Genomic DNA, 25,321 nt, shown 5'->3' with positions numbered 1-25,321 from the left:
CCCTGCACAACAGGCTGCAGGTTTGAGACCCAACTTGCATTCTTCTGGGGAAAAAAAAAATTTCCTTATTTTCTTAAAGCTAGTTCTCTCAAAACAAAGAAAAGCCACACATACCATCCTTCTGCTCCACCTCTTCTGCTCGGGAAGCACATGGAGACCTCTGGAGTACAGAATTCACATTTTCTTCTGAGCCTTTTGGAGACACAGGTTCTCGTTTAACTTGTACTGATGAGTCAGGAGGAGTGGCAGGTGTGATGCCAGAAGACTGGAATGGTGATGGCACGTTTACATGAACGGAAGCCCCCAGCGGAGGTACGGAAGATGACAAAGTGTCCAAAAGGGGCAGGAAGGAGCCTGCAGGAATTAAGTCAGCTGCCATTTGAGATTTGCTATTTCTTCTGTCACTTAAGACACTGCAGGAAAGTTGCTCTGAGAGTTCAGAAGGTTCATATGTTTCTAACAGTAAAAAAAGGAGAGGAAAAAAAAACCAAACAGAACAAAAATGTTAACATTTTACAATAAAATTTAGTGGTCCCAAGAACTTATTTCTTGGGGAAATACAGACAAGGAAGAGAAAAATTTGTAAAAAACCCACTAGGTGGCACTACCAAAGACAACAGATCACACTTGAACAATAAAGACTTCAATATTGAAAGACTACAATTTTATTGTACATTTTACATGAGTGAATTCAAGTTAAATGCAATTTTTAAAAGATGCTGAGTTCAAAGAATATGAAAGTCAGCATTCGACTGTTGTAGTTTTATGGTATCTCGTACCTTGTAGCCCCTGCAAGATCTGGATTCTCTGACTTCTCAGTGTACTCATTTCCATGGTTATCTACAAAACAGTTATGGTTTAAATCAGTCCTACTTAAGGCAGTTTTTCAAGCTGCTAACTTCTAGTTCAGAGAGTCTCAAAAGCCCACTGTTACCTGTTGCTTTAATACAAGGAACCGTTGAACCTCAACATATGCAGCCTGCAGGGCAGCCTTTGCCTGCAGGAGACTGCTGTCCACACTATGCAGGGACTTGCTTAACTCTTCTTCCCTCAGCGAAATAGCCAACAACTGGTCTACCTGAGAACGTTCTGAAAAAGAAACAAAACATAGGAGTGTAACTGTACTTGACAATATCACATGTAATGTATTTTAATGTATCTCAATAAATACTACCACCTCAGAATGTAAAAAACCCATAAATTAGGTCAAGCATTAATAGTCATACAAGAAGCTGAAAAGGAACATCTACGCACAGGAATAGCCATGTCTACATGAAAGAAGAGCAAAGTTGAGTATTTCTCTTCATACAATCTCAGCCGTGACTCTAGTAACCATTTCCATCATAGCTTTGCCAGCACTGATTTAGTGTAGTTGAACAAAGTCAATCTCCTCCACAAAGATCTCTTCTTGAAGTATACATGTACATGAAGTACAAATACACACTTTCCATTAATATAATCTAAAAGGCAAGGGCAAATTTAAGCTAAACAAGATTTAAATTATTCAGTTAATCCAGAAGCCAAGGAAAGGCAGCTTAAGAGAGAAAGAACCCAATGATACAAAATCATTTACTATCTAGGATGATTTTGAAAAAAAAAAGGAGGCACAAAGTCTTCTCTTACAAGTAACTTCTGACAAATTAAGATGGGACTCTTCAGCGTTGCAGACTTGAGAGCAGTCCACCCTGTGATCTTCAGTAAGAGCCCAAGAAGCACCAAAGTAACATTAAGTAACTACCATTTTAGCCAAGTCAAAATACTACTAGGTATTTATAACCCCTATACTAGATGCACATATGTATGATATTCACTTACCCTTTTTACCTTTGATTTTTCTTCTCTTATTCTTTCTTTCTAGACTAGGGATTTCAGGAGAAGATCCCTCCTGCAAGTAAAATCATTTATTAACAAAAGTTACAAGAGCAATTTTGCCTAAATTAAAAAGGCAACCATCCACTGTCTTTTCAACCATTACCTGTACCCACAAAGAAGAATATACAATTGATTTTGCACATTCTCGTATAACTCATCCTTCCCTCTGCCCTTAAAAGAGGGACAGCAGCAAAGTGAGTGCCATGTTTTCATCTCAGCTAGAAATACTAAATAAGCTGACAGCCTTCTACTTGCTCAGATATTTAAGGCCATACTTGGGTCAAATTTTCTGCTCTACGGTTTTAGTTGAAAGTCTAGAGGAATTAAAATTATCACTGTCTGAATTTAACAAACCCATTTTGAGGATTTTGATCAGAAACATTTTTTTTCCCTTTTGGGTAAGTCCAAGACAGGACAATGAAATAAATTCAGATTTAAGGATATCATTTTAAGTACATAATTTTGTAAAAAGGGTTGTCGTTCCTTGCTTGACCATAAAACCAGGAACATTCTAAGGAAAACAAATTTCTACTACAGCCTAGCTTCCATTTAAAGTTTTGAAACACCAAGACTGTTGCTACAACATCAAGTACTTCCACAGAAATATTTTAATAGCTCTCATTTCCCAGCACAGCATGCCAGTTACCAAATCAAAATTAAAGAACATTTGCCATTCCTACTAATTAAAAAAGATTAAGCAGAAGTCTTGCATGACTATAAAATGGAAAATAGAAATGGAAAAGATTCTTAAAGAAAATTAAGTCAAACAAGCAAATTAGTTTGAGGCTATCAATGTACAAGACAATCAAATGGAGAAAGTCCTCCTTGCAGAGATGATTCCAAGGTCAAGTGACCATTGACAGGGGAAAAAAAACATTTTTAGCACACCAAAGCTGAACAAAATTGCACACTTACTCCAGTTGCTCTTCGCTTCTTTCCAATTCCTTGGCTGTCATTCTGCTCAGTACCAGATGTGCAGCTACTGTCTGTAGCTGCATCTATGTTATTAGACACTGCAAGAAGCGAAGCATTATTTGAAGCTGGACGATTTTCTTCTGAGATTTCTAGTACATTTTGTTTTTCAAGAAGAGGCGTTCTCTTCTCTGGGCTCTCCTGGTCTTGTTTTGTGAGGCCTGTGACCTCAGAGGTGGCCTGTAGGCTGTGTCTCCTTCCACTAGTCTCAGTTCTTTCAGATATAAATGGTGGTAAAGGAAGAGAAGATGTCTCCCGTTTCATATCAGCCTCAATATCAGCGCTTGCCTCATACCCAGATGTTATGTGATGTGAGTGGCTGGCTGCAATTATTTGCCTTTGCCCACTTTCTTTTATTTTGGCTTGTTCACTGAAGAAGCTATAAGCAGAAGGATTTCTGTCTGCAATGACACTGCTTTCAGAAAAGCTACGTTTTCTGGCTGAGCCAGGCACTGCTAAGGAAATCCCTTCCCACTGGAATCCTTCTAGAGTAGACAGATCAGATTCTTCACCGAGTTCTAGACCCTCTTGCTCATTTTGAACAAGAGGCACCATTTCTATGCCAAACCTTTAACAAGATAAAAAGAAAAATAAATACACATGTAACAAGCCAGCTAAATCTAGAAACAAAGCCTCCCACTTCCCCAAATGCACGGTACGGTACTGCTTTAAGAGATCTGGCAACTCATTCCACTGGTATTCTGTGCTTTCCGTCTCATCTGGCAATGAAGTATCTTTTGTGTATCACAAAATTAGATTTAGTGGCTAAGAACCAACAGCATGATTTCCAAGTCAGAAACCAAACTGTGTATCAGATTAAAAGATTAACAAATGAAAAGGGAGCATTTATTCTGCCTGCAGCAATGCAAGCATTTCTCATAGTCCTGAATAAATGAAGAAATAAGCAACTGTCACAGCATTATTCACAACCTGATTGCATTTTTACATTCTTCCACTTACTAGAACTTGAAAAGCAAATACATTGCTAGTGTCCGTATTCAGATATTAAGCAACAATTATGAACTGATCAAAATTTTTCTGAGCAGCAGACTACTATCACTTATCTATGGATAGACATCCACAGCAGCAAGCAATCATAAAAACTCTAAGTTATTTGTATATGCAAAAGATCGTGGTATAGCAAGCTTCATTTTGAAGCCTAATTAGGATTGTGGAATTCATTTCAGATTTGGAGAAAAACAACCCTCCCCCCTCAACACACACACACAGAGGCATGGTTAGATCTGAAAGATACCAACCTTGGTAAACCTTTGCCAAGTTCCTGTTTCTTCTTGGTTACCTGCTGGATGACTTGATCCCAGTTTACATTTCGCCGGGAAGCACTAAGAATCTGCCTGAGGGTGGGTTTAAGCCCTGACTCCTTCTCAATCTCGCCTCTCCGATGGCCGCTCACATTCCGAATGCGCCGTGCGTTATTGAGATTGGGCTCTGGAAGATGTGTCCCGGCTTTGCTCTTCAGACTAATATGTCGTGTCAGGTCTCTTTGCAGAGAGGCAGGGAGGCCCAGTTTGCTTAAATCAGGAAGAAGGAGGCCTAATGACTGGCTTCCTCCTTTTTGCAGCTCATGCTCTGAAGGATTTTCAAAACCTTCCATTTCAAAGTGATCATGTGACTTGACACGCTCTTCATCCCCTTCTCCATCCTGTGAGGAGGTTTTCAAATCCACATGCAAATGGTCCTGACCACTTGACAGAGAAACTGTGGATTCCATCTGAAACGTAGAATCTTTTAGATCAGCAGAAGCAACACTTGAAGCAGCCAGCTTTTCATCATCTTCCTTTTCAGAGGTGGCAGGTTTACCTTCTGAAGTGTCACAGGGTAAACAAGAACTAACGGAAGAACCCAACTTTTCAGCCCTTGCTTCTGACTTCGCACTTCCCATTAAATCATCGTCACTCACATCTTCTAATGAATCTAGTCTGAACTCATTCTTTGGTGATGCTTTCCCAGTTTCTTCCCTATTCTGGTCACCTGTATCCTTGCAAGAGCTTAGGGGAGCATTTTGCAAGGAATGGCTGGACTGAACATCTTTGGGGGTTTGTTCTGCTTCAGTTAAGTTATTAACAGGCTCTCCAAGATTGCTACCAAGCACATCTTTGCTGCCTTTTAAGTTACCAGCACAAGCACCATGCAGCTTTGATGAATAAGAGGAGAAACTGTTTGTTTCCAGGTTCAGTGCATTCAAATGATTCTGCTCTTCGCCATTAGTTGAGGATAACAGAAGCCTGACATTTTTTAAGAGACTGTTTGTGTCCTGCTTTGGGGAAGATAATTTTGTATCTGTGATATTCAGAAGAGGGGATTTCAGTGATGGCATCCTATTACTTCTGCCATCACCTTTGTCAGGCTTTTCACCACTGGAACAGTCTTTCATTACCTTGCAAGAATCAAGGTGATCTGAGGTTACATTAGAAGGGGAAGATGCTTCCCGTTTTTTAAGTTTTGAAAGGCTAACATTGGCTTCACAAGTTTTTCCTTTCACTGATGAATCAGTAAGAGGTATAAATACAGAATCCATTTTATCTGAAGTTTTAGAAACATTATCTTCAGACCGTGGTTGCTGCTCTGCAGCTTTCTGGGATGGGTAGGGAGTCCAGCGATATGTTTTATCTCTGGAAGGACTGCCACTTTTTCCACTGGCTCTTGAAGTTTTGCTTTCTGGTTGCTTCAATGTACCAAAATCCAACGCCCCCTCAGAAGGAAGATTATCACTAGTAAAATCAAGCAAGTCACTCTTATTTTTTCGATCTTTTCTGTATGGCAGAACATCAGTGTCCTTCTCCTGCCGCTGCCATACATATCTTTCTTTATTATATTTAATTGGCTCTACCGAATATGTATCTCCTGAGCTTCCAAAATTCCAGCTATTTGCACCATGAGGACTAGATTTCCAGTTTCCTCCATAACTCTTGGAATTCCAGCTAGAAAAATGACCTGTTCCTTCTGAGTGCCAAGTAGAATTTCTCTCCCTGGCACTGTGATGCCAATTTGATGTTCCTCCTCCTCCCCGTCCACTTGAATGCCAACCATTTCCAGAATTCCCATAGTTATGCCGATTTGAAGAGCTTCCTGAAACATTTTGGTGCCACACAGAGCGTCCCCTTGGGCCACCTGAGTGTCTGTTTATATTAAGGTTCCTCTGAGAGTGTGAAAATTTGCCTTGTCTAGGACTAATATAATCATCCTTTTCCCACTTCCAGTCCCTTTGTGATGCATTATGATGATGCCACGATGACTGATCATAAGCTTCTCTTTCTTTGTAAGTAGATCTTTCTTCTCGCCTTCTCTGTGATCTCCTATCATCACATTCTAATTCTTGGTTTGCACAGCTTGGTTCAGCTTGCCTACAAAACAATTGAGAATAACCTAAATTCTGATGCCATTCCACTGAAATCCAACAGTGCACAATCCTCATGCGTTTTATTTGCACTGGAAAGAATTTTTTATATTTTTTTTCCCCATAAAAAGAAACAGATAACTTATTTAGCTGCTTTACTGTTCAGGCTTCTGTAGTGTCTGACCTTAAAAACTAATGTTGTACCTTTATTTAAATATGATATTTCAAAATTCCTCTTACAAGAACAACTGATCTGGTGCAGGGACAGTTTAATAGACTAATTCTTAAATATTTCTGTTTAACTCAGAAGATAATATTCCTTTCTATTTACTAGTTATTGGGCTAATAAGAAACAAATGAAAAATAAGCTTTTCTGTTGTATAATCTTTGTAATTTCAGTAATCTTGACAGATGAAAAATTCAATAGTAGCGAGATGATTATTTTTTCTGAAGACTATTCTGTTGGTGTTAGATGGCATAACTAAAGTGAACTGATACAAAATAGAAGGCAAGTTAGGCTGAGAAAAGCAGTTATTCTACTTAACGGAGAAAAAAAACCTGAGATCATACCTCAGTTTATAAAACTTAAGTTCAAACACAGATATAAAATGTCCACAGAAGTTGTACCTCAGATACAAATATATTTTCTCTTGTTCTAACCAACAGACTGGAACAGTCCACAGCATGCAATACTGAGTCTGTATGAGCCTCCCAGAAGCACTAACTACTGCCCTTTGGATAGTACTTGTGCTTGGCAACTTCCCATAAACACGTGGTAAATTATCACATGTACGTTTAAAGATAAATGCTACCTCAACACCAACAGCTATTCCCAGGGTAAGCAGTCTAAACATTCTAAGTATTTATTCTACGAAGTGAAAAGTTTTTCTTAGAACTTTTTCTAAAAACTGATTATAGAAATGCTTCTTCCTGACATCACAGGAATACATTCATTCCAGATCGCTGGACAAGGAAGACAGGAAACTTTCACACTACTGCTCAGAAACAATGGATTTGAGTAAATGGAAAATTCATATTGTACCACCCTTTAAGTTTTCAACACATTCCAGTTTTGCTAAAAGATGCACAAATAATTACTAACAGGAAATGGTCTACTGCATAAGATAAAGTGAGCTCTAAGACAAGAATTCAAAGAAACGATCTCTAAGTGATACTGTAAACTCTAGGAGCTGACTCAACTAGATTATGATCTAATGGAAACAATTTTGCTGTATTAGTAACTTAATCCATGTACTTTCTTTTTTTCACCCTCCAAACCAAGAGAGACATTTTCTAAGATTTTAGTTGCTTCAGAATAGCACTGTACTGACAGCATTACTCCTTTACCATAAAACCCAGGAAAAGTGACATTATTGCTACCTACATTGACCAATATGAAAACATGACCATCGTGCAGTACAGGGACACCCTCGTATGACAGAATGGTGTCAAAACCAAATAATCGCCACAGATTTATGCACTTGGAGATGTTAACTGAAACTTCTAGCTATGACAAGCAAGAGCTTCTTTCAAAAATCATATGCCCCTTTAATACCATCACCATGCCATAAATTTATTCAAACAATATATTCCCAACTGGAACATCATATTGGCAATGCACACTTGCAGAGCCACATGGAAGATAAAAGGCAATACTTATTACTCTCTGCAGCCTTCTATTTCATAGCGAGCCATTAGAATTATGTTTAGCTAATGGTAAGCAATAAGATAAAACAGGTAAGAAATTTCATTCAAGGATTATGGGATTTCAGTGTGACACTGACAGAACAATCCAATTCCTTTTAAGAATAGATTAAAAGTTTTATAAAAAAGCACATTCAGCAACAGTTTCTAAAAGGTCAGGTTCCTATAGACACCCCCCACCCCAAACAATATTAGCACTACTGTCACATTTATTAAGCCTTTCAGTTAAATGGTATCAAATACTAAAACATTAGGGCTCTCAAAACACAAGATTCCACACTGGTGACTGTTTTTAGCCATAACGGAAAATAGTTGCACTTCCTTACTAGTAGCAGATCAACAGAACGTGAACATTCAGCAGAATGACATTTACACATTGAAACTACAATATCCACATAGGTCTCTTGGATTGTTCTCATAACAAGTACACTGGCTACAGGCAGTTTACATTTCATGAGCATCTAAGCCTTAGGAGCGTATCCTAACTGTGTTAAAAGCAATTCTATGACCTAAGAGGAGAAAGAAAAACTCACCGGTTCCGTTCCTTCCTTTGCTTGATTAGTTGAATGAGTTCTTTGTCAAGGTATTCTTCTTCTGCCTCTTCTTTCTCTTCCTCTTTTCTGTCATGGGCATGAACATTGTCTTTGTGCAGCTGGCTGGAGATGTGCTTGGCATATGCTGACAAACCCACCAGCGTCACCCTGCACACCCGGCATTCATGGTTGCTGTCCCTAGGAAGAGAGGCAGAGGGTGGACTTTCAACTCTGCCAACAGGCATGGCAGGTACCTCTGATCTTACTTTGTTTCCTCTGAATGTGCTTGAGTTGAAGGCAACTAGGTTTTGCTCAGTATATTTAAGTTACTTGAATTCTCTGGCTTTTTCTTTCAAGGTCTAGCTTTTTGATGGTCAGTTATTAAAAGATTTTTTTCCAACAATCAAGAGGTAAAAGACTTGTTAATAAAGCTGCGTTAACTGGGAGAAGGAATTCTTCTTGAATTGTTGTACTCAAAATCTTTTCAGAGGAAACATAGTGAGCGAGGAGGCAGAGTGGAAGGCTTCCAGAGCTAGCAGGAGCTGCTCTGAAGCCCATCCATGGTGCCAGCTGCACTGGGGAAGCCTGGTGACAGCTTCTACATTTAATCCTTGCCTTGAGCCTTCCCCCAGTGAAATTTAGAAAAGGGAGGAGGCAGTACATGGATACAGCCAATCCTGATACAACATAACCTAAACTGGGACAGCTGAGACGGCTGCCTGGAATCCAAAGACTTCAGAGTGCAGCGAGTAATGGGAGGGTGTCTTCAGTTCGCTGTACTTTATTTGGTTCAAGTGTGCATGAGGTCTGCTTTCTACTTTAGAGAACTTATCTTAAAAAATACAGAAATTATTTCAGCTGGAGGAAGTTGACAGCTGTGTCAGACAAATGGCTTTACTCATGTTTCAGTGAATACTGGATTAAGGTTACAACATTTTTTTACTCTTTTTTTTTTTTTTTTTTTTTAAGAAATTCAGATTTCTAAAAATACCTTACTTGTTCTCCTGACAAATCTTTTCAATACTCCACTGTTAAGGAAATACATTGTTAATAACAAACCTAAATAAGGAAAATATGTTAACCAGTTCAAAAAAGTCAGAAAAATACTTAATGAGAGTATAGTTCACTGCAAATAATTCAATGGGACCAAGTTATGACTCACTGCCTGCCTCCACAACGCTTTCTTCAATTCTGCCATTTAATTCATAAAAGCAGATCTGCATATCCCCATGGTGCACTTGCAACTGAGGTGTTGTAATAGTAGCATTATAATACCACCACACAGTTCATAACTGGGGTCAAAAAAATGGGATCCATAAAGGAAAAAGACAAACATGAAACCTTGGGTTTTTAGAGAAAAGTTAAAAATAAAATGAGACAAGGATCAAAAGATGCACGTTCACTCAAGATACTAAGGCAACATCCTTACTGGAGTGGTTAATGGAGTGTCAGCAGCTATGTTTTATTTATCCTGGAAATCTGTGGTTTTCCTACTAACATAGTTGAGATATTTAACCAATGCAGTCATTCAGGCACAGCTAGAGAGGGTTTTATTTTAGACAAATTCATAAAAATTATACTTTTTACATTTAATTTTGTATGTTGCAGCCTGATTTCAGATGAAACACTTGGATAAATTTCATTTACAAAGCCAGTAATTTACAAATTTAGTCTGTATTTTCCAGAGAGGGGTGTACTTCATTTTGCACACTTCATACTCACTAATAAATATTCAAAGCCCAGATACTATATATTGTACTTTGGTTATCTTTATTGGGTTAATGAGATAGCCCAAATACAACCAGTAAATTTTACTAATGCCATCAGAAGAATCCTCTCCACACTCATAAATGGCACAGCTATGCATTGCTACTAAAATTTTTAACTTAGGTCATCACACAAGGCAAACTGCAAATAGAAAGTTGTCTTCCTGTTGAAAAACAGGAACGTTCCACTTCAATCATAAGGACATTTCAACAGGAAACACACCTCAGTGGTACTAACTGGGTTTTAGAGAACAATCCAAATCCTTCAGAAGACCCATGTTTCAATTCTTTCATAAAACTTCCATCATCCTCATTTATAGACTAACTAAATAAATGCAAAGTTTTACTTACTTTGGAAAAAGCCAGTGAGTTAGCAGCTGGCCTAAGGACAAAGAACTTATTTCTATCACTTCTAACTTGTGAGTTACTAGTTACAAAGCTGTGCCTCTTGTACCAACTGACAGTCTGGAAAGACAAGACTCAAGGGGGTAGTGACTAGACTTCTCTGTCCTCCTCTTAATCTATATGAACCTAAAGAAAAATCAACACTATTTTTTTATATGAGCAATTGCTTTAATTGAAGATGAATTGGCTAGGAGTTCAGTTAGTTATACTTAAGAGATTTCAGATTTCCTTTGGTTCTTTCCTTCCCCATCCCCATTTTTATCAGCCAGAACTGAGCATATTCCACGACATACGCTGATCATGCCTACACATTTCCCTACCACACAGGAACACCACACAATCTTAGTTGTTCAACAAGAAGGCCAAAAGCAGTTTGAAATACACATGACAAAAGTTTTCTCAGTATGAAAACATCCAAGAGCTTTATTTACTGGATGCATACTTCAAATGGCAGACTCAATGTTCCTCGTACAAGTGCATTATTTCACTTCCAATTAATAAAAAAACCCAAACAAACCAAAAACCAAAACGCTAAAGCTTTGTACTTGACATCCAATTCTCCTTATATACCACATTGCGTAAGACTTCAAGAAGAGAAGAGCCTTAAAATGTTTCAGAAAACTACTCTAGCCCCTGAGATTACAAAGTTAACTTTAAAAGGAGAAAAGTGTGAACCAATTCATTCCTTTACTTCTTCCCTACAGGAAGTCTAAAAAATTACTTCAGGTAGGATGTCAAATTTGAAGATAGTAATACTTTGAGTAGTATGATACTACACACTTTAATGTATTATCCTGTTACACAACTAAACCACACTCATGAGGCTGTTGTTTGTGCTTCACATTTTTTACTTGGAGTACCTTTTGCTTTACAAGGCTGTAAGACTCCTAAAAGACTTCTACTAAACTTAAATGGGAAGAAGGAGGAGAGGTGTGGGGTAAGAGAACAAGGTTGCTGCTGCACAGTGAAAAATGAAGTTCATTATTCATTTTGAGAACAAGTACCTTCCATGCATTCTTCCGAAAGAAGTAGTAAAGACAGTTACCTTAGTAATAGAAAATGTAATGATGATGAAAAAAGTAATTTAATTTCAGTCTTATGGAAATGGAAAACCAAGAATTGTCAGATCACTTGCAAGCCACTGCAGACACAATATATAACTTCTAGAAATTACTGTTGCCTTCAAGAGTCATAAACTAACGAACTAAATAAGATGCCAAAATACATGACATTTTAAGCTGATCTCAGAATCATTGTCAGAAGAAAGTCCAGAACAGAAATGCTCTACAAGTTAGTTGACCAGAAGCCCTAAGTCAGCTTCTAGTGCAGAGGACATTCTGGTTTCTGAGCTACCCCTTCCCAGCTCCTCAGTAACAGACCAAATCCTTTTCATGCTCAACAGGACAGATATCAAATAGCATGATGTGCTTGATCCCAGGCACATTTTCAGAATGTTCTTAGCTCCCAAGACCCAGTTGTATGGGGCACAGCAGAGAACACAAAATCATCTGGGTTTTTTTTGGTTTTCTTTTCTTTTTAAGTAAGTATCTGAATTCAAAACAAAAGAAACCCCAGAAACATAGGGCTGAGCAAGGGATAGCAATGGCAGGAGGAAAGAAAAAAAGAAAAAAAAAAGGAGGTTGTGGAATTTTTATGCCCTCTATCGTTACTACAAAGCGTGGGTTTTGGGGTTTTCTTAATGAAATAGATTCCAAAAAGCTGCTTTCATACATTTTCTCAATGTGACACAAGACAACTTTGTTAATCTGGACAACTTGAAGATTTTCTGAATCCCACTAAAACAAATTTAATTTCAAGACGGAAAGATTATTTAATTTTCTTTCCGATATATTTTAACATTTTTGATAGTCCACACAACCCCTGCCTAAAGACAGGCTGGTGATGGAGATTCTGAAGATAGAAGTTCTTTTCCCAGTTTACTAATGTGCTGTGAAGCTCCAGACAATTTAATCAAATATTAAAGGGAAGTAGAAATTAGACAACAGAGGTTATTTACTGACAGCCAATATGCACTTCAAGGTAAGCAGTATCTTTTTACTTGTTGTCCTGCAATTAGGGTTATTTTCTTATTTTAGAGAGAGAATTTGAAATGCTAGTGGATGTAAGTGGGCATACAGATGTGCTACAGATTTTCTGGAAGTCTTAACCTAAAAACATTTTAAGGTGCTGATTTAGAGAAACTACAGCAACACTTAGCAATTATACACAACAGTAGTATAAAATACTATACAGCTGGCTCCAACAAATGTCTTCATCTGTGGCATGTATGTAATACAATCTTGTACTCCAAACATGGATGCTGCTCTGCAGCTCTATGTATGCTTTTCACATAAGAAGTTACTGAAGAGAAATAAGTTTCTAACCTCCTCTACTTTAGAAACATTATAAAACAAAACAGTTTAAGAGCTTTACTAGAATTCAACCTGGCACAACTTAACTACATTGGCATTAGTATCTATCACACTACAGATGAGAGTTTTAATTTCACTCAGCCTTTCTTTAATAGTTAACTCCTTAAAAAAAGGGGACTCGAGCCCTAACAGCTGCTCTCACCTTACACAAAACAACAGAATAAAAGCTACATGAATGAAAAGCTAGCATGCAAACACAGGTAGTCTACAGATTTTCTCCCCTGGATACAAGATGGATGTCCTGACAAAATGGATCTCCCACACCTCTAAGAGTTGAAAGAGGATCACTTTAGTCCTTTAAAAGATGTTTAAAAGAGATTTGCCACTTCCATATAAAATTTGTGCTGCAAAATGATTAAAAATTAGTTTGTAGATCATATACATAAGTGCAGACTATCTGATCCCTCTGGCTACCTCAACGTCAAACCCCATACACCTGAAAGCACTTTTAAGTGCACTCTGGTTACAACCTGATTCCATATTATCACGATGATATTTGAATACCCCTTAACTCCCTCCTCCCGCTTCCAAAGGTTGCAAATAAAACCAAGGAAATCAGAAGGAAAACACCATCCACGATGGTTAGGTCCCTCAACCAAACAACTGGACCAGGGTGGCAGAGGACAAGGCATCCACGAGTAGATGCAGACTTTACATCCAAGATAGCAGTCTTCTCAAAGTGGCTTAAAAGATCAATAATTGTTTCTACATCATTGAAAACTTCTAAAAAAACATTTTAAAAAGGAAAATACCAGTGGTCATAATTCTGTCAAAAGCAGAATTCTAGTGCTTCCAAGAAACCAAGCATGAAAATGCCAAGACTTAAAAAACATGTTCTTTAATTTTATTTCACTGCAGTCCAAGAAATACAGGAGAGCTTTCTTCCACATCATTGTTTGCCTCAAGTTTTTGACATTAAGAGAACATGTTCATTGCCAGCTTTATCACAAGACATGCAACTAAGTGATGCATAAAAATAAATAGTGCAATTCAGCTTATATGGGAAATAGGACATGAGTTCTTCCAGAGAGTGACATATAAAATGCATAGAGAGGAATGATGCAAGATTGTTCTCATTCATACCTTCCCTTCAGGTTTTCAAGTTCTCTGTGGTGAAGCATGCTTCTCATGTGTTCTTCCATCTCCTTCAACATGGGGAAAAAAGTAAAATTGGTCAAAACAAAACAAAATGGTGTATCATATGTGAAAAGCTCACTTTGGAGAACTCTCCTGCCTTGCAGGAAGGTGTACTCTACTCCTGTAGGGCTATAGCAGTTGCCATTCCTGTTTCTATGACCATGAAAGTACAAGTAGTCACACTCTCAGGAAGTCATATAATGTTACCTTTCCTGAGGAAGGACACACAGGAGTCATTAGAATTCAACAGAAGGGGGGCAGAATTCCAGGAGAAAGACAAACAGGAGTGCATGTAGCAAAGCTTATCACACTGATTTGTGACAAATTACTATTGATCATAATTTTTATTAAAAGTCTCATTGAGACCACTCTCCAGAATCATAGCACTTAAAACAGTTTTCCTGTGCAATCTGAGCAGACTCTCTGTATTTGTATTATGATACAGCTGTAATTTCATCATCACGTACTATTTTACTGTGCCAGATGCGCTTCAGAAACTGAGATGTACATAACATACCAGTTTGTGGTTTACAGCACCTTTGATCTGCAGTGCTGTTATAATTAATTGCTATTGAAAGAGAGCTGCTGGAAGAGAAAGAATGTTTGTAAGTCAGTGAAAGGAAGCATTTCAGAAGATTTAACTTTCTCTTTATGTTTAAGCTAAAGTGTTTGGAATTCTTCAAAGAACAGAAACTAATCACTATCCTCTTTAGTCCTTGAAATCCCATCTGCAAAGGGAAAGAAACATCTTCAGGGTTGGACAGTTGTGGGAATTAATACATTGGCATTTGCAAGGTACCCATGTGGGTAAGCAACATATGAAGGTCCATTAAAAAAGTCCGTTTCAATGCAGGCTTTGCATGATATGCAGTACACAAAAGGTACACACCAAATTGACACATTAATGAAAACACATGCTGGGCTGCATAATTCCACATTCTCCTTCCATACAGAAACACAGACCTCCCAAAAGGAATTAAAAAATTGTGCATTACAGTATACTTAACATACCATAATTCATAGCTAAATGAGTGAGCGCTTTTCACTTTAGTAGCTTTATACAATATGACAAACTCAAAGACCTCAATATTTTTAACATTCAGAATCAAGCATACTGCACAGGTCATTTCAAGAAAGATACTCTAAAGCACATGCAAATATATTATTTGATTTGTGATAGACCTAGATCAATATATTCCCAGTAGACAGAAAAACCCTCACACTTGGCACAATTTTAAAATGGAAGTATTAACACACATTTCTTATTAGTATCTTCATATTGGTATCTACCAACAGCTGTAAAGCATTAATTATTTACCTTTTTTGAGCTGTACACAATGTGACATAATATGCATTTTCGTTCTCGAACCATGCTTATTACTCTGGAAAGATCTTATCCCGTACCTGCAAATAAAAATAATTTTAAAAGAACCAACATTCAGGATTACTTTTTTTTTTTCATTAATCTTTTTTAGTAAGGAAGTAAAAATAAGTTACTATTTATGAAAACACTTATGCTGAGTTTCTTTAAGTTTCTTGTGCATAGTCAATATTCTTCAAAAAAAGGTAAGCTAGTTTTGAATAGTCGTCTAAAACAGCTATAATAAAAAGTACCTTTCCCTTTCTTTCATTTCGCTCCTTGTCCTCCAAGACATGGCACTCATTCTACAAGCAAACAGAGATCTGTAGAAATCCTCTCAGCTACTCAAATCAGATTAAGAGAACACTTTTCAACTAGGATGATGAGTGGAAGTTAAGGAACTAGGGAAACCAAGCAGGGCAAACAAAGATCTTTTTTTTGGTACACAGGGCAGCTCAAGGAAGATATTTAAGGCCCTATGAAAATGAAATGAAGGCCATTCATGACATCAAAGACCATTAGTCTTCAAGGTTTATCAGTCCATTTATTCACCATAAAATAAAACCTGAAGTGATTTAAATTCAGTATTTTTCTCATTAACCTCTCTAAGAACTAGACATGCATGTACTGAAATGCTCAATTTAGACAGCATCTTGAGATACATTCTGTAACACCACGCTCTACATGGCACCTTACGTATTTGAATCATTAATAAAAGCTATTGATTTTCATTAATTAGTCCCAAGAGTACAATATTATTCAAAACTTTGCACTAGAAAATTAAACATTTTTACACTGATCTACTTAAGACTTGTATATATACGCAAATGAAAGCACCAGCAGGTCAAATTAAATGCCATATGTATTTTATCATAATGTTTAATTCATAAGGAGAGCAATCAAATTAGAGAAGTACATAACAGTCTAGGTTATAATACAAAGACAGATATGTCTGCATAAGTAACAGGGTATAATCTTTGCCCTTTCTTTTAAGAGAAAGACACTAAAATGCAGAATGATCAAGCATTATAGTGATTTTTTATTGACTTCGCAGAGGCAGTTCCTCACCCTAAAGTGGAAAGAAATGTATCTTTTTACTACTAGGCATTTTTAGATCTCCACACGGAAAGACAAATCCTTCCAAGCTTTGCTATCTGACTTTAGTCAACCTCAGCGCTAACTTAGCTAATATCATCAAACTTAACCTACAAGAGCCCTTCAACAGCTCATCTCCACAGCTTACCCTACAAAGTTAATTCTAATACCATCAACCTTCTCTATCAGGGGCATCAAACCCTCTGACTAGAAGCTGTGAACAAAGGGCAAGAGCTGGATTTTTACGAAATCCAGTTTACCTAGAGTTAAAGCAGCTCTGACATTCAGTGGTACTGTCCAACTGTAAACAAACAAAAATAAGCAAGTAAAACCACACGCACTCTCATTCCAAAATGTCCTTCTTTGATAAATAACTCTTTTCCTCCAGATTTGCATGTCCATGTACAGTTATATATGCACCAGCATCTGTCCAGCTTAAAGGTGAAGGAACTGAGAGTTGCAATAGCCCTTTCACCTTTAGACAACAGAGAAAGCAGTTTCTTCCCTATAAAAATCCACATCATCATACCGAAACAAACACACTTAAAACACAACAGGAGATTCAATCATCTTTTTATGTTCCCTAACCAGCATTTCTAGGGTGCCATTCTTGATCTCACTGAAATACCTGATAGTGTTTAAATATGCATTCTCTAGCTTCATCACATGGGCACCCGATGTACTCAAATCATTAGTAAAAGCAATTTATTTTGACAAATCACCCCCAAGAAAGGTACAAGATCATTCAGAACTTTGTACCAGCCTAAGTCATATAGAGTATGCATATAAATTCATATGATATCAGTGATGTGCATGCAAAAGCACCTGCTTTCATGGAAGGTCAGAACACAGAAATACCAAGTTTTGGAACAAATTACTTTGAAACCACATATAAAGAGTATATGAGACAGCAGTTAAGGAAAGTTTAAGCTAATATGAGTAGAAACAGAAAATGAGATATTTCAGCCTCATGATTTTCCAGTAGGTTATTAGGTGAGTCTAGGAGCACATCATCAACATACTGTTTATACACAATCTGTGCAGCTGTAACAAATATAAAAGAATTATTCATGATTATAGACAAGTGACAAAGGTTTGGATGCCTACCCAATATAGGAAATCTGTTTTAATGTGATTAATATGAAGTTACACCTAAAAAGCAAGGGCGCTAATCACTACACCAATTTCAGATACTTCCTCTTGCATTAAAATATTCTGTACTCCCCCCACATTCTTCACTAGCACTACTTTGTAGTTTAGTGGTGTAATACCCTACATGTGCTCAGGCTTGTGTTTAAGACTACTAAAGTATTTACAGAATTCATTCAGCACAAGGGTGAAACTGCAGCATGGGACTTAAATCAGGAAAAGCAGCCCAGTGAAGTATGGTGACTTGCTGACACCAGTTAGCACGTAACATTAAAAAGCTTTCACAAGTAGAGCTAACATTACACCTGTTTTGGCTAATTAAAACATATAGTAACTACACATGATTACAGGAAGAGTTTTAGGCTAACTGCCCAATCAACTGGGCATTACTTATGACAGTACTAAAAATACTAATGGAATTCAAATGCTATTGGATGTCACTATGAAAAGTGAAACTTTCACCTCAGCAGAGAGAAGCCCTTAGAGGCAAGGACTCAGCTGTAAAGAGATTCAGTAGATGCTACAGGGACTGGGAGAAGACAGACCCACGTTCTATTTCTAGATCACCTCTTGACTTACTGTCTACATAGAGATAAACCACCTCCCTTCATCCTTAGCTTTCTCCCAAATTCTGCTATAAAACCCATGGCTCACTTTAATGAAATACTTCAATTTCACTGTAAAAGACCCTTCATGAAGTACTTTGAAAAACATTATAAATTCAAGGTATTCTCTCACTATGCAACAGTGACAAAAAGCAGACAGCCTTTGAGCTGTGTAGCCAGTGATGGCATTTCATCTCTTCATACACTGTCTGTTCAATCACAAAACTTTCATACCGAGAAACTTCAGAAACAGAGCTTTCTCTACATAAATGCAGGCATATTTGGATTCCTAACAAAAGAAAAAAAATCCCATACTTTAAACACCAAACAACCTTCAAGCTTTTATCAGATTTAACAGTTTGTGCTTCTGAAATCACCGAATGGCTGCATAGCGTAAGAAACTACTTATGGAACTTTAATAGGAAAATGAGCTACTCTAAAAAAAATAAGCAAACTGCAAGCAAAGATAAGGTTTTGCCAAAAAGACCCCACCACCATATAGAAGAGAAACATGTCAACAGCAAAATGTAAAGCCTTCAAAACAAATGAGATAATATGACAACTTTCTATTTTGAGAGAATAACTGTTCAGCGGGTGATTTTTTATTTGTTTGTTTTAAAGAGAAGGGATGCATTTTACAACTGTGTGGTGTAAATGCAACTTGCCCAAATCCTGCACCTGCCCAGAGCTTGGAAACACCACACAGTTTTAATTAACTTAAGCAAGTCCGCTATGGAGATTTTTGGAGAATACTTCTCACAAGTAAAAATAGTCTACAAAGAAAATAAGGCATTAGACTACTTCCTGCTACAACATCCATTTGTCCACAGTTATTCAACCTTACCGGATAACATACATTAAAAATGTACGTCAAGGTTAAATCTGCTACAGATCAGTGGCTGAACACTGACTATATAAAGCCACAAGTGCCATGCAGTGGGGCGGGCAGCCCAGCATTCCAGCTGCCTAGAAATCCTCAGGAGGTCTCAGAGAGATCAGCAGTGCTGGCCTGTCTAAAGGCCTGCCTAAATGCTGCATGTCCCTACAGATAGCAGTGGAAACTCTACCCTTGACAAGAACAGGAGTCTAGAAGTTCACCGTGGCAGAATGCTCTGCAGCAACATGCTCCTCAGCTCCTCACAGGGATGTTGCTCCTCCTGCTTTAGCGACTTCTCTCCTGCAGCAACTGATTGCACACGTCCTAGTTGAGCTGTAGAACAGTAATACAGCTGCAACAGACATGAGAAAGGACAGGAGAGCAGAGAGGAAAGACGCAACTCACCACAAAGCACATTCATGAAATCTTTAGTTGTTTGATGGAAGGAAATGGTGGACACAAAGTCATTTTGACTTGGACAGAAGCCTCTTGCTCAGAAGAATTAGGAAGGGAATTGTATTTAGGCCCTGGGAAACACTTAACTACTGCTAGGCTAGACCATATGTAGTTTGATGATCAGCACAATTTATTTTGCTAATCTGCCAAGAAGCCTGGTCTTTTCACAGGAAAACCTGGAGAACCCCACATAGGCCTATGAAAGCTGTATCCAACCACCTATTTTGATAAACAAATGCTACAAAGCAGTTAACGATTGTTAATCTAACTAAATGATTTATTAAAGCCTAGTAAGAGAGAGAGATTTTCTTAAGGAAAAATTTTATGACTATAAAACCACTTCCCTGTATTACACACTGCTCCAAACATCAAAGCCCTGTACCGCTGTTGAGAATGTTGTACAAAACAAGTAATTCATCATAACAAGCCAGAGACCTATGCTCAAATTTCATCACCTCCAGCAGAATTTTTGTAGAATAAAGCACCAATATTCAAAGACTCTCTCTCCTTCCCAGATTCATTGCCCTTGAGGCATCTGAAATCACTACACATCCCCTTACAAAACCATAACTTTTACCAATTACCTTAACATTACTTCTGGGCATATGTGGGAGGCACTTTAACCTTCTATGATGCTGATCTTTGCAGCCTAACCAGGTCAACAGACAGGAATTTAAGGACTTCCTAAAGTTAAGTCATGACTAACAGCATTATTCTCATTCATCTAGCACACTACCATGCACTGTACAAACTACTTCATAGTCACAGGTGGATTTTTTTTAACATGGCTAAGGAGATAACTATATTACAGCCCAGTAGTTAAAATACTTGTACCAGAAGCAAGACTTTTAAGGTAAATTCCTCCCAGCTTTCCAAGATTAACTTCATCCCCATGACAGACTGAGGGTACTCTAAACCCCTCAGCACTGAAGCAGCAACAATGCACAGCAAATGTTATAACTGGGCAGCTGAGTGCTCAATTGTTTTGACATTGAGCCAGAAGGAGAGAAGAGTTATTTCACAGATCAAAGTTCTTTAAGTTCCTGTTAAAAGCAATAAAGTTGACTCCACTAACTAGCCTAGAAGACATCTAACAGAAACTGTTTGCATGCTATCCCATGAGTACGGCTGGCTTTTTACAATATACAGGGAAGGTATACTGGAGATAAGGAGACCGCAGAGAAATACCTTAAACAGACCAGCACAGGCACAGGAACACCTGGCATAAACACAGAGTTGTCACTGATGTCTATTTTTATTTCAAGTAAATCTAAGAATGGAGTACAGACCAGAAGAATATACACACCCTAAGTCACAATCAAACTGCATCTTTCTAACTCCCTACATATAAGCAATGCTAATGATTTCCTAATACCCAAACTAAGTTTTCCTTGCTGTAAACTGAGATGACAATTCCTCCTTAGCTAAAGTAAATTACTTACTGCTCTTACTTATGATAGCTTTTTACGCACTGGAAGATTCAGGGATATCCGCTCTCCTAATTGGAACAGAGAGCTCTTCAGCATCATTGCTGTATGCTGTCATTTATGACACTTAAAATCCATACACCTGGAAAGCTTCTGTTTTCCCCTACACTGCCTGTTCATTTTTAGACATATGCAAACTCTTTTTCTTCAGATGTTTTCCTCAAACACCACATTTCCTGAGCCTACTAAAATTGCCATTCCTCTTTCCAAATTGCCCACAACACTAAATGGAACATCCAAAACTGGACATAGTATTCCAACTAAGAGCCCTACGAGCACCCTTTGGAGAAGGGAATTGTCTTTGTAGCCCTACTACCATTACAGCCTCCAACATAATTGATAATGATTGAGACAAAGTCTTATTAAGAAGCAACATAGTGATCCACAAGATGTGGGACAAATAACCTAACCAATTTAGATTTTTCTGTGACTTGCAAAAGAATTCACGCTTATTCTGATAACCTTGCCTTCAACAAACAGACCCTCATAAGAATAACAGAAATACCCACCACTTAATTTTACACATATTTCTGTAAGATTTAGCTGTATCTTTTTTTCCCTTCCTAGGGTATTTAAGCTCATAATAACCTTCACAGGTATGTATACTATGTCTCTTTCACCAATTAGAAGTTAAGACCAGGGACTCAGAAGCCAAATCAAAACAGACTACTTTATACATCCCATCTATTGCAGTTCCACAGAAGCAGGTACCTGGACTTCGCAAAATGACTCAGACTCCCCAAGAAAGATCTACATAGACACAAGAGAGCATCCAGTCAGTCACTGAGCTTTTTCTATTCATACAGTCACTACAGAGTATGAAGAACCACTGGAGAGTGAGTTGAGGCACTCAAACCAAGGTAGTCAGGTTACTCTTCAGCATATGGAGCTTTGGTGCCAGATCCCAAACATTAACACAGCAGTCATTAACAACCAGGCAATAGAAATACAAGGGTCTGCCTTAATTCCTACATCTCTGTAGCACAGTTTGTCCCAGGGCTGAATATTAGCGGCTCCGACAACATGGCATCAAAATGTAAACCAGTCTAGGACTAGAAGAGAAAAATCCCTTATACTACAAATATGAAAAGTATTTTTATAAAACCAAAGAAGTTATTGTAATGCATAGTATCCTCTTGTTTTCCTATAACTGGCTTGAGTCAGATAATGTCTCAAATCTTATGACACCATCTGGTGGCAGAGTTCACAGAAGATGATTAACAGATGTTTAAAAATTTGATTCTGATGAAATTTAAATTTGATTCCAGATGTCTTATGAATTTCGTCTTTATGAGATAAAGTGGAAAAATACCTTAATTTTACGTAGATGAGGTTCTCTACAAGTCTTAGTATCTCTTACACAATTTTAATACATATTTATAGGATAGTTATTGGTTATTCTTTGTACTGGATATCACAGTCCTGCATAAATTAGATGCATTTAGCTGACATCTCTTCAAATGTGTGACTTTTTGGACATATGGACTAGAAGTTACCCAAAGTTTGGTCACAGCGACCAAATTGACTCAGTGTGTTGGCTTGTTCGAAATTGAAAATGCTAAAATAGAGCGCCTATTTAACAAATTTTAGCTAAAAAAATCAGTGGAACTTACGTGGTGGTGCAAATGCAGTTGCCTTGTACTGCCAGTTCAGTTGAACTCAAGCAAGTACTTAAAAAAAAAAAAAGTAATACAGTTGCCTTTAATAGAAGGGACTTCAGAATAGGAATCTATTTTCCAAGGTAAGAAGTTACAAAGCCACATTGCACTGGCCCTTCGAACCTACAATATTCATCCCAAATATTGCAGTGCTAATGGGGAGATACTTTCAAACTTCAGCAAGACTATTAACAAAATTTTTGGAAGGCTTAAGTGTTTTTTTTTAGGCTAGGATCTATCAGTTCAGCAAAACAGTCAATTACTTTAACACAGTAATTGAGGTTGACTGCAAGAAACAGCAAATAACAAGAGAACAGAAATAACCAGCAGAGATATAGGAAAAGCAGCCCCTGGAACTCATGCTGAAAACAAAGTCCATCAACCCTCAATCCTCTTCTCTCTCAGGTCACACCTCAGAACTCACCTGTTCTACAAAGCTCTTTAAAGCTGTACTTCAGAAGGTAAAAAGGAAAATCTCCTCTTTGCATGAAACTATTGTTATCAAAGCACTATCACTAGAATATATTTAAGCATAAACTTGAATCATCAATGCTGTTTCTATCCAATGTTCATAAACTTTTCCAAGTTGAATTTCATAAGCACCCCTGAACAGTTCTTGATATAAGTTTGCACAGGAGCTACCCTGCTTGCAGCAATGAATGATTACTTTTAAATACCTCACATTTCATTGTACTATTAAGACTCACTTCACACTATCAGTCCCACTCCTTTCAGGTTACCAGACATTTATCATCACATTCATACCTGCTTTCACTACGACACAGTTTTTTAGCTGTACGTTATGAGGAAGTTAACTAAGGAACTCTGTATCCAAAGCCACACTTCAACCCTGGAAAGGCTTCCAGCAGGTATGAAGAGACAGCACGACAGCTACACATCTGCAACAGAGAACCTGCTCTAACAAAGCTTGTATTTAACAGCACAACAAAGTTCAGGGATCACTGCAGCAATAAGGGATGCTCACAACGCAAAGCAACACGTATGCCCGCCCCAAGGCAAGGTGCCCGCTGCAGCCCCTCCAGGCCGGGCCGGGCCTGCCCCGCTCCCCTCCCTAGGTCGCCCCCTCCGTCAGAGCCAGAACCGGAGCCGGAGCCACCCCCCATCACCCCCTCCGCCGCCACAGAGCTCCCGCAGCCCTCTGCTCCCCCTAACCCCGGTACTCACACATCACACCCCTCACCAGGCCAGCGGCCCGGAAACCCATCCCCCTGCCGGGACCGACCAGGCCCGGCCGCCGCCTGCCCCGGGGCCCGCCGCCCTCACAGCACCAGCGCCGGGCCGACCCCACAGAGACCCGCGGCGCACGGCGGGGCGGGGCAAGCGCCCGGCACAGCCAATGCGCTGGCAGGAAGGCGGCCGCGCTGCGCGCCGGAAGCTGCGCCTGCGCCTCCGCGGTGCCTGCCGGGAAACGTAGTCCTGGCGGCCAGACACCTGGGCAGGGGCGAAATTCATCGCGAGGGCAGCGGCGCTTGCTGGCAGTTGGGGGCATTTACCTGCGGATAACGATAATAAACGTTATTATTGTCCGTAAACGTAGCGCTCTGGGCACACGTAGCGCCACGTGCTACCGCTGTAAAAAGCGGGCGCCGAAGACCGCAGGTGCCTCAGCAGCCAGAAGCCACCGACATCGTGCTGGGCCGGTCCTGCCGCGTCTGGGAAACCTGCCCCGAGAGCACTCTGAAAGACAGAAGGACAACAGCGTGTGCTGCTTGTGCCCGGGCCGGGCAGCGCGTGACACGCTCTAGCCCAATGGGACTTTTCAAGAAGCCAAACGCTGCCAGGGCTCTGAGCATCCTGAGAGGGAGAGAAGGGAAACCAAGGCCCCGTTCCAGGATCACAGCGGTTCCACTGGAAGAGGGGCCTCGTACAGCCTCAAGGAGCCGCCTAAGCTGCTTGCGGGCCTCGGTACTGCGAACGCTCCGAGCCGCACTCCCAGTTAGCAGCCTCACGGCAGGCACGGGATCCTAACGGCAGCCTGAACAGGGAAGAAGTTACCCACGCCCAAGAAGGAACACGTCTCAGGAAAGGCTACCCAGCTCAGCTAAGAAAGATGAGGTCCGTGATTCCGAACGGCAGCTTTCCGCTTTCTGCCCTCGTCTCTGGTGACAGAAAAAGGGCTGGCACGCTTCCTCCCAATAGAGGGTAACTTACCCGGAGAAAAGCCCCACTGATATAAATAGGGTTATTTCTGTACTGTGCCATTTGTTGACGTAGCCACAGTTAGCGAGGCCCGACGGCACAGCCAGCGCGCTAACACGGCAGGCAGCACACCGCCGAGAAAAAGAGCGGGACGCCGACGCATGCGCACAAGCACCCCGCGTCGCGCCATGTTGGGTGTACACGGGCCGGGTGTACACGGCGTTCCCGCCGCCCTGCCTGTGGCGCGGCGAGGGCGGGTCCGCTTTTTGCCGCCATGTTGGGAGTGGCGCGCAGC

The 25,321-nt window shown here is 39.4% G+C and overlaps 1 protein-coding gene across 6 annotated transcripts in view; it reads right to left on the bottom strand.

Moving 5' to 3' along the window:
• The window catches only part of ZNF106 (zinc finger protein 106), a 43,576-nt gene extending 18,487 nt beyond the window's left edge, over positions 1–25,089 (bottom strand). For 2 of the 6 annotated variants that reach the window (XM_049825172.1, XM_049825177.1), the window contains exons 1-10: positions 24,052–24,180; positions 15,498–15,583; positions 14,126–14,187; positions 8,440–8,637; positions 4,104–6,209; positions 2,788–3,412; positions 1,816–1,885; positions 935–1,089; positions 780–840; positions 115–456 (exon numbers count right to left, since the gene is read on the bottom strand). In XM_049825172.1, coding sequence (XP_049681129.1) covers positions 115–456; positions 780–840; positions 935–1,089; positions 1,816–1,885; positions 2,788–3,412; positions 4,104–6,209; positions 8,440–8,637; positions 14,126–14,187; positions 15,498–15,551 — 3,673 coding nt within the window. In that variant the 5' untranslated portion in view covers positions 15,552–15,583; positions 24,052–24,180. Of the gene's footprint in view, positions 1–114; positions 457–779; positions 841–934; positions 1,090–1,815; positions 1,886–2,787; positions 3,413–4,103; positions 6,210–8,439; positions 8,638–14,125; positions 14,188–15,497; positions 15,584–16,894; positions 18,744–23,631; positions 23,917–24,051; positions 24,181–25,038 lie in introns of those variants that run through there. The other 4 variants (XM_049825174.1, XM_049825175.1, XM_049825173.1 and 1 more) reach the window with 4 other exon arrangements.
• Between the last annotated feature and the right edge of the window lie 232 nt (positions 25,090–25,321).

This window comes from Accipiter gentilis, chromosome 22, assembly GCF_929443795.1.
Source record: "Accipiter gentilis chromosome 22, bAccGen1.1, whole genome shotgun sequence".
Classification (NCBI taxonomy): Eukaryota; Metazoa; Chordata; class Aves; order Accipitriformes; family Accipitridae; genus Astur; species Astur gentilis.
Note: the sequence above shows the minus strand (reverse complement) of the source record. Positions and strands in the feature narration are given on the sequence as shown.